We start from the raw sequence: 9989 nt of genomic DNA, 5'->3' as shown, positions 1-9989 counted from the left end.
GTGGGGGGGGGGGATCGCCATGCCCCATCAGCCGTAAGACGGTTGGGAGGTAGCGAGGTATTTCTCCGTCGAGGCCTTGCCAGGTGGGCTCCGGCTCTGCCAAGGCCTCTTGCATGTCAGGCGTGGGGCTGGGGTGGGTGGGGGGAGATTCCCTGCTCCATTGGCTGGGCTGCAGTATTTGCAGGGGGGGGGCACGTGTTACCACAGTAACCAGTGACTTTTCTGCACTCGGGGATTCAGGCAGTTGGGAGAGCACAAAAGACGGGAAGAGAAAGACAGACCGAGAGAGGACGGGGAGGGGGCCAGGAGGGCCTGCCAGCCAGCCCCCCCCCCCCGCCCCTGGGGCTCCTGGCCCCGCCCCCGCGGAAAAGCAGCGGAACAGCTGCCAGCCCTGCGAAGAGGGGCAGGCCTTCGCCTTCCACCCCAGGGCTTGGGGGGGGGCTGCTGTTCAGCGTTCATTGAGGGCAGCCAGTGGGGTCACTCAGAACGCAGCCCTGACCCTGCGCCCGGCCCCCTTGCCCTCCTCCCACGGGCCCATCCGCTCCTCACCTGGCCGGGATGCCCTGCGCATGCCTCATGCGTCACTGCCGTTGCCAGCTTGCCAGGTGGGGCCTGGAGATGTCCCGGGGTCACAGCTGATCCCCAGCCTGCAGAGGCCAGTGCCCCGGGAGAGAAGGGCAGCTCTTTGGAGGGAGGGCCGCCCCCTGGGCCACCACCAATCCCAGGCGAAACCCCTCCCTGGATTGTGCCCCCCTTCCCAGGCACCGCCCCCCCCATCCCCCAGGAATTTCCCCGGCCGGAGAGGAGATGGGACCTGCCACACACTCAGGGCTTTCCCCTTCCTGCGCTCCCTCTCCACCCTCCCGCGGGACTGTGGGGACAAGGGCAGCCTGGGATACGGCGGGGGGGGGGAGTTGCTGGTGAGCACGGCCAGGTCGGACCTGTCTCTTGTGACGCTGCATCTCAGCAGAGCTGCGGCCGGCTGATTGCATAAAGCCCCCCCCCCCCGAGCATGAAGAAGGAGAAGAAAGGGGCCACCATGGTCAGGCCATGCCCTGGGGGACTCCATCGCCCCACCACCACTTGGCACCAACGCTCCCTCTCAGCTGTGGGGGCTCGTGAGCAAAAATCCTACTTGGTGAGCTACCGGCGGCATGAAAGCCGTGAGCCAGCAATTTGGCTCCTGCATCAATCAGTTTGCTCAGGAGCCCTCCTTCCTCTGTGAGCTGGAGGCTAAAAAACTGTGAGCTAGCCCACACTAACTCAGCTTAGAGGGAACACCCCTTTGCACCCCACTGAGACGTGTGTCGCTGTGGAAGCTCTGCTGGCTTCCCTTGAAACCTTGAGGTGTTCCCACAGGAAGGGAAAGCTCCAGGTTCCCTCTCCAATCCGGCAATGGCCTACAAATGGGTGGAACAAGTCGTCGTCCCCCATCTCAGAGAAATGTCACTGGGGGGGAAATTCCCCTGACCGTCCTCAGGATTCTTCCAGAGTCTGGACCGAGGAGGAGTCACTCCCCAGTGACCTTCCAGCTGCCGGGACAAATCCCCACCCCCCACCCCCCGGTGTGAGGAGAGCTGCTCCGCCGTGGGGAAGGGAGCTCAGAAATGGAGCACTCTGGGCTGCTCTCCTGTTGTGACAAGTACAACATGTCAGCCATGACTGCGGCCACCCTTTGGACTGGAAGGCGGGGCAGAAAGTCCTTTGGTCAAGCCAGCAGGTGGCCCTGGCGGTCAAGGGCCTGCAAGGACAGTTGACCAGACGCGGTGGGGGAGGCCCTGAGACAGAGCGCACGGCAGTGTCCGTCCCAAGCCAAGAGCGGCGTTGTTTGGTTCAGCCTGCTCCAGACTCCGTGCAGACCCCGACGCGACGGGCACGCTCCCTGCCAAGGCACATCAGTGCTCCCCTGGGGCCTGTTGATCCGTTCCTGGGGTAGACGCGGCCTGGTACCGCTCCAGGGTGGCCGAAGCGAGGTCAGCTGCCGCACGGACATGAGTGTCAGAAGTGGGGTTTGGAGAGCACGTGTGTGTGTGTGTGTGTGGGTCACGTGACTGCCGAGGGCTTGCTCAAGACATCTGCAGCCCGAGGTGCAGGGCGGGACATCGGGAGATGAATTCCTCCCTCCCTGCCAAGTGGACGCTGTCCGAGTGGAGTGACAACTCCTGACTGGGTCCTGATTGGGTCCCTAGAGGCATAGTTCCGAGTTCCAGCCAATCGCAGCGCGGGGGGCGCCCAAGAAGTGCCGTCCTGTTGTTGTTTTAGGTTTGATTGATTGTTTCCAAATCCTTAATTTGTATGGCGCCCCACACACACACTCACACACACACACACGAAGATGCTAGCTTTGTCTTTGAAGCTGTCATTTGGCCAGTGCCTCACGATAGGCTGGGAAGGCAAAGCATCACCTCACACCCCGTTGGTGGCTTCGGATAGGGTACAGGCCTGCTCGGGATTGGCTGTGGCGGGTGACAGTGAGTAATGGCCAGCAGTCTGATTGGCTGGCCTGCATCCACTTGGGCGTAAGAGCTGGCATGCTGCTTTATGAAAGGAACATGGATTGGCCAAGTGGAGAGAGCTGTGTGGAGCGAATCGCACTCGAGAGAAGGGAAACGGTCAAAGCTTCTTGGAAGGCAGGCCCGGTGGGGGGGGGGGGAGAGACCTGGGTTCTGTAGGGAGCTGGAAGAGTGGAGCAAGGTGGAGGGGCATCATGCGGGTCTGAGCCCAGAGACGTTACCGCGGTGCTGGGTCACCGTTTATGCAGGCCTTGCGTCCTCCGTGGTGTTCAGCTTCCAATCTCCTTCTGTGAAATGGGCACACTTCCCTCTGTCCCCCAAAGAATCCAGGCAGAGTAAAATTAATTTGCCACTGCGTGGTGCTCGTTTTCTAGTTTGGAAGCAACACCTTCCGTTCCGGGAACGGGGTGGGAACTGAGGACGGGAGTCGCAGCGACACAGCCGGGAGCCGGCAGACCTGGGCACCCTGCTCTGGGCGAGGGGAAGGGGCGGTCGTGGAGGGGTTAAAGCGCCAGGGTGGGGGCCCGTGAGCGTCCGCAGCCTCTCCCGCCGGTGCTCTGAAAAGTGCAACCCTAGTGTGTTGGTGCCTCTCCTCTCCCCGGGCCCGACCGTCCTTCTCAAAACGGCCTGCGCTTAGGCCGACAGGGTTTCCCATCAGGTGCTCCCCGCCCATGAAGCCGTGCCTGGCGCTGATGTGAAAAGGCAAATGTCACCCAAGGATGCAGGCATTGCCCCAAGGCCAGAATAGTCTGGGAGACCGTTTGGCGGCAGTGGCGAGAACTTCCTTCCCAACTGTGGTAGCAGAGCACCTCCTGGTGGCCGTTCTCGGGGCCTGCACTTTCCAATCCTCCCAATCTCCCTCCCCCTTCCTCCTTCCAGCTTGCAGATGGATGGGCCCCCTTCCTTCTACAGTGCGCTCCATTGCCCCTCTGGCCAGAGCCTGCAAACTCATCAGGGCGCATTTTGAACTTCCGCTTAGAGTCCAGGCACAGAGGAGGTTCCGTTCGTTTTGTTTTTATTTTATTATCGAAATATCAGAAAAACAAATACAAGTACAAGTCGATGTTTCAAGTGAAAAATAGAACATATACATACAACACTTGGTAAATCAGCTTATACAAATCAGGATCAGCTAGTAAGTTCTGAAACATTAAGTCAGCAATAAAAAAAAGATTGCAACTTAGACAGGTCAGCAGAACGATTAATATTCGTGTAATTGAAATCCTTATTAACAAAGGGCAACCATTTCTTAACAAAAAACGATTTAGAACCTGTAGAACGGCCTTTATCCATATCCTGTGTTAATTTGTCTAGAATAAAATATTCCCAGACCCTAGCAAACCAGGCTTCACTGTCTTTCCATTTTGATGCTAAAACGCTCTTTGCTGTTGTAAACATGACTTCTTGAGTATAAATAGGTGGTTTGCAACCTTCCCATAAATCCAGCAAAACTATTCTAGGATCTTGAGGAGTTTGAACACCCAATAATAATCCGATTTCTTGTAATGTCTTACTCCAGTATGTCTGAATGCATGGACACGTCCACCAATTATGACTGAAAGTCCCTTTTCCCCCCCACAACCCTTCCAGCACAAAAAAGAAGCTGTACCAGTTGAGTGAGGTTCCGTTCATGACCGGTCCTGATCGGTGTGTCTTCCCTGAATGTAGGCAGAGCCGGTCGTTTGTAGGAAAGAGAAGAAGCCAGAGGGGAAGAGAAAGGGGGCAAGCGCGTCGGGTGTCAGATACAGATCCTCGAGAGAAGCAGCACCAGGAAGCCCAAATCCACAGTGGGATGGGGGGGGGGTATCTGGCGAAACCCAGGTTCAAATCCCTGCCCAGCCCTCAAAGCTCACGGGCCAGTCACTCTCTCAGCCGGACCTCCCTCGCAGGGCTGTTGTGAAGAGAGGGGGCCGCCGTGCATGTCTTCGGGGAGGGCTGAAAGGTGTCATGGCGGACGGGGACTGCCTCTCGGGCTGGCTGCCTCCGCTCCAACTCTGTCCCTCCCCTGCTGGATCCTGACATTAGGGGGGGGCCTGTTCCCCCAAAGAGAGGGGGTGGTTGGGAAATGTGATATGGGATGACCGGCCGCAGAACCCGCTCCTCCTGGTGGCCCTGTGCTGTGCGGGGGCTCTAAAACGTTTCCCTAAAAACACGAACTGCAGTGAAGAAGTGCCTGGAAACGATGCTTGGCGCCACTCCCCCATATGGCCCCTGGTTTCAGAGACCTCTGCGGCCTCGGGGTGGGGGGGGAGAAGGGGGGCAGAGACTGGCAAAGCGAGGGGCAGGGGGTGGGATGCTGAGCTTGGCACCGGGAGGGAGGAGGTGGGAGGTTGGCACAAGAGAGCGAATGCCGCAGAGGGATGGCGGGGGGGGGAGGAAGGACGTGAGGGTGCCCCGTTGTAATTCCGCCTCCCTTTCCTTGTCTCTCCCAGTCTTGGTTCCTCTGACGGGATCTTCAAGCGAAGAAAAATAATACAGATGACGATGATGATGATAATAATAATAGTAGTAGTAATTTTTCACTCAAAGCCCCAAGAGTAAGCATCTTCAGTCCTTAACCCGTCTCTTCACCGAGCTGCTCCTCTGGAAGGAAACGTCGTCGTCAGAGACGTCATTGTCAGGCGGCCACGCAGCAGACGAGAAGCTTCGAAAAGGGTCGCGTCGGACTTCCCCGATCCCAAGCAGATTCGGCCGTTGTGTCGGTGGACGCCGTGTGGAATCCCAGCCGCACCTGTAGATGCCACGTAACGCTGTTTACGGTTCTGTGCGGTCGCTCTGGACAGGCCCCCGTTGAAACAGCAAAAGGGATGGCTCTGTCTTCATCGTGGGGGAAGGAATTGTCTTGGCACCGACCGGCCTCAGACCTCCAGGGGGCACCCAGGTCGGCTGGGCTCTGCCGTCTTCCAGAGGGCCGCAGAGCGGGCTCGAAAGAGCGGGGTCCCTGCCCCTCTGAGCGCACAGGGTTAGGGTTATGCTTCTTGATCACTCGGCTGCAATTAAAAATCCCTGGCAAAGCTGCCAGCGGGAACAAATTGGTCCTACCGCTCGCCATTCAAGTGCCCAGAAGAGGTTTTAAAAGCTGGTCCGGAGGGAGGGAGGGAGGGTGTGCTGGTTCCGAGTCAGAACTGGTTGGACAGGAGAGAACTGGGTCACCCTTCGCGGTACGGCCATCGCCACCCAAACCTAAAGGCCTTCTCTGTTAAACCGCCCTTGTTAGCTGAACGAAAGCACTGGGGGGGGGGGGCTCTCCCTTCCCCTACACCTGACAAACGTCCCGGTGGGCCGCATCCAACCATCCCTGCACGGAAGCCTTCCTGCGTTCTTTCCCATTCCTGCCGCCCTTTCCGATCCCTGGAAAGCTCGTCCCCGAGGTCGAAGGATCGGTGTGCAGGGCTCCCCCCCCTGCAGGGGGTAAACACGGTCTTTCTGGGGTTTGGAAGGGGCCGCGAGAAGAGAGGGGGGCGTTTGAGGGCTCTCTAGTCCGTGCACAGAGCGGTCAGATGCCACGTGGCATCTGGCAATTCCCGGGCTGCTTTCGCGGGGCGGCGATTTCCCCTTCTTCCCCCTCAATCCCCTGGTCCATGCCACTTGCACCCCCACTCCCAAACGGCTTTTTGACAGCTCTTTTTTTGGGGGGGAAAGGTACTCTTATAGTCCATGACTTTTTTTTAAAGCCGGCAAAAAGCCCCTTGGGGTGTGCGTTGAGGGTGTGCCAAGGGAACCGGAGGGCGAATGGCAACAGGCGTGGGCAGAGGGGGTGAGGAATCCGCCCCTCCCCATCCACCCTGTGGGGAAAGACAGCTTGATATCAATATTGACGAAAAGATCAAAGCAAAATCAGGGTCTGGAAGCCCCGGAGCACCCCACAGGCGGCCACGGAAGACACCGCGAGGGCATCCTACGGGAGCCCTGCCGGTACTCCTTCTTCCGGGAGGATTTTTTCCTGCAGCCTAGGAATCAAAAAGTATGACGCCAGAGTTACGGGCAAGCATCTTCCCCGCAAACCGAGAGAAGCCCTGCAGGTGAGACACACTTCTAAAAACTGCATCCGGCCTCCCCAGTCCAGAGTAGATTTGGTTCAGGCGGCCAAACCAGGCAGGTCTTGTCAAATGCTCGCCTCTTAGAGGAGAAGTCACTGTACACACACCCTTCTAAGTATTCGCAATTCGTAGACCCTGTGGACATTGATTTTAAAATATTGGAAATCCATCGCAATGAACGAATAAGCCCAGGGGCCCTGCTGAACGTGTGCCGTGGGCAGGTTCGTGAGGCCGGTCCAGACGTGGTTCCACGCAGCTTCTGGCCTGTTTTGGCCTGGGGGGTTGGGTGGGGGGCTGCATTCCTTACCCCCCCGACTGCCAGTCATTCCCTTTTGAGGTTTGGGGTGTCTTGTCGTCGACCGTCCTGACGCTTTTCCTGATCCCTTTTCTCTGCTTTATTTTAATTTTTTTCTTGCCTTTAGTTGTAGCGTTTCCATTGGTTTCCTATACATACAGGTGTCAACAGCGAACAAAAAGTTAAACAGAAGGGAAAGACAAAAAAGCAAAAAGAGAAAAAAAATCCCTAAAGTTCAGTAAGCATCAAACGCACTCTGCAAACTTCAGCACAAAAAGAAGAGAAACAAATTCCATAGTTAGAGATAGCAAAGGCTGTTCTGACTGGTAGATGAAAGAGTTTGGCCTGGCTGGCTGCACACAACGTGCTGCGCACACACCCCGGAAGGAGTCCCGCAACTGGCCCCCGCTCGCTTTCCCCTTTTCCTTTCTAAGCTGAGCACGACGCCTGCAGGGCGGAGGAGAGCCAACGCTCTTCTCTTCCTTGCGCATTGAAGGAGGCCCCCTGGGGGTTGGAGGGGGCACTGCCGCAGAGAGCCAGTGACCAGATTGTCCGTACGGGGCCAGGGGCCTTGGCCCGCTCCCCACCGGCCACTGTTGTCAGGAGTTACCTCCTAAGTGGTCGGGGGGGGGGAGACAGAGGCCCCCTCCCCCCCTTCGGCTCTTCTCCTTTGGGTCCCCCGGAGAGGCACCAGCCAGCAAAGGGGACTCCTGCCGGCAGAGGAGGTTCAGGGCCAGGAATCTGCATCCCTGTCCAAGTGCAATGATTTTCCTAATCCCAGATGGAGAAACAGGGTCGAAAGCAGGGAATTCTGAGGGCTGTAGACCGGCCCGGTCCCTCCGCCAGCACTGGGCTCCCCACGTCACCCACCCACACGGCCGGCACGAAGGTGTCGACTTGCCCCTGATGCTACTGCCACCAGGGGGGAGAGTCCTTCTCCCAGGGGCCCAGTCTAGAGCCACAAAGCCCTGGCGCGGGGGCTCCGAACGGGCCCTGCCTGGAGCCCCCCTGCCCTCCCAGGTCCACTCCTGCTCAGGAGGCCTGGATCCTGCGCCTTCTAGAAGCGGCACCCAGCTGCTTCCTCCACCTCCCCCCCAACAGCCTGCCCCCAGCCCCCATTTAAGAAGGGGAACCCAGAGGAGAGGGAGGCAGAGCCCCGCTTGGCACAGAGAGATCGGGACCCGCGAGGACTGGAAGAGCCACGTCTGTTTCTCCAAGAGGTCCTTCCACGGCAGTGGCCATGGAAGCGGATCCTGGCCCGGAGCACTTAAGGAACAGACTTCTCCCCCTCCTCCAGCGCAGGCTGGCCTTTCGCCTCTTGCTCAGCTGCTGCGACCCGGAGCCACGCTAGTCGCATCCTACAGCACTGGGGGAGCGGAGCGGCACACCTCGCATTCTTTCATGGGGCGTTCCCTGGCTGAGAGAGGTGACCCCCCACCCTCCCCACAAACAAGCCGTCTTGGAGCGGTGTGTCCAAATCTCTCTTTGCTTGACAATTCCGAGGCCAAAAATAGGTGGGGAAATGGGTGGGGGTGTCCAAATTGGGGGGGGGGACTTCCCACACTATGAAAGGCCGAAAGTCACTCTACAGTCGAGATCTTTTCTGCTGTTGCTCTATATTCAGCAAGTGTATTCTGTTAAATTATTGAAAAGGGAATGAGTCAGTCAAACAGATTTCCGTGGGCAGCCGTGTTTGTCTGAAGTAGAGGGGCTCGATTCATGTCCCGCTGCACCTTAAGAGGCCAACCAGATTTCGGGAGGTCTGAACTTTAGAGAGTCCGCGCTCCCTTCGTCAGTCAAACACGTCTTTAAAAACTTTTGAGCCTTCTCAGTTTCACTGCCAGTGTTGCTCAGACTAGACTTCCTATTTCGGAACTCGGGGTGGTGGTGGTGGGGAGGTAGGGGCGTGCCTTTGGATCTTCGAACCATGGGTTTGCAGGCATTGAGAGATGGGAGAGCTCAAATGCACAGCCCTTCAGCACTGGAGGGGTGGAAGGAGACTGTGGCCTAAGTATGGGGGGGGGAAAGCCTCGGGGTCCCAGCGGTGATGGCGCCATAACTCTTGGCACCTGCTGGCATGTGACCAGGGGAGGGCAGCCACCAGGGGCCGGGTGGCGAGGCAGGGGCATCTACCAGCCGGCTCAGCTCAAGCGGGGCGAGGGGCTGTACTCACAAGGCACGGATTTGGAAGGGGTGACCCGGAGGACCTTTTAAACTTAGAGTAGTTGGAAGGTGTGGGCGGCAGAATGGGAAAAAAAACACAGGAGCCTGTGTTTAGGAGGGGAAACTTTTTAAAAAAAAGAAAATGCAAAATATATATTAGGGGTTTTAAAAGAACCAATTTTGTTTGCATTGAGCCAAGTGCAATGGAGTGCATAGTTTTAATATCTTTGTATGTTAAAGATTGTTAAAGAAGAAGAGAGAGAGAGAGAGAAATTCTATTTTTGTTGCAAAGTCCTCTGTTCCCAGGGACTCTAAATAAGTCGGGACAAAAGAAAACCCAACCTTTGTAAGTATGGGGAAAAATTCTGTTTATTTTTTCAATTGTTTATTTCTTCCTTTTTTGTTCTTGTTCGTTTTTTTATTTTTTTTTTAAGTTGATAATGATTGGAGTTTGGTTCCCCCCCCCTTTTCCCCCTCATTAGTTTTGTCATTTTAAGGGAGGGCTGAAGGCAAAGGTTTTTTCACATGCATTGTAAAAACAAACAAAAAAACCCCGCAGACTGTATCAGGTTCAAAACGTGGAAAGAAAAACAACAAAATTTTAGCTAAAGGAAAAAAAGAACGGCAAGCAGCAAAAAAAAGCAAAAAAAAAGACAAAAGCCTAAAAAATCATAAAAGGAGAAAATTAAAAAAACACAAAAAACCTGGTGCTTCTTACAATATAAAAAGTACATTAAAATCTCTATTATACATAGTTTATGAACCAATTAATTGTTATCATAAAGCACATTTTAGAGAACGCGCATTATCCCTTCGTTATGTTTAGCTGAACGGGGCAGCGGGGCCTTGCAGTCACTCCCACCAGCAGCTTCCGGCAGCCTCTCGTGGATCCTCCCAGGTCGCCGAGCCGGACGGGTGGCGGTGCGGTTGCCACAGGGACGGGAAGAGGGCCCCCTGGGAGCGGGGCGGCCCTGAACG

At 56.4% G+C, this 9989-nt stretch overlaps 1 protein-coding gene across 1 annotated transcript in view; it reads left to right on the top strand.

Moving 5' to 3' along the window:
- The window catches only part of NFIX (nuclear factor I/X (CCAAT-binding transcription factor)), a 246846-nt gene extending 237697 nt beyond the window's left edge, over positions 1-9149 (top strand). Inside the window, exon 11 of the mRNA XM_015418104.1 lies at positions 4946-9149. Within this exon, the coding sequence (XP_015273590.1) occupies positions 4946-4960 (15 nt within the window). The 3' untranslated portion in view covers positions 4961-9149. The remainder of the gene's footprint in view (positions 1-4945) is intronic.
- The last annotated feature ends 840 nt before the right edge of the window (positions 9150-9989 follow it).

Source organism: Gekko japonicus, unplaced genomic scaffold (genome assembly GCF_001447785.1).
Source record: "Gekko japonicus isolate JY-2015 unplaced genomic scaffold, Gekko_japonicus_V1.1 scaffold1455, whole genome shotgun sequence".
Taxonomy (NCBI): Eukaryota; Metazoa; Chordata; class Lepidosauria; order Squamata; family Gekkonidae; genus Gekko; species Gekko japonicus.
The sequence above is the reverse complement of the archived record's forward strand: the minus strand, read 5'-3'. Positions and strand labels throughout refer to the sequence as shown.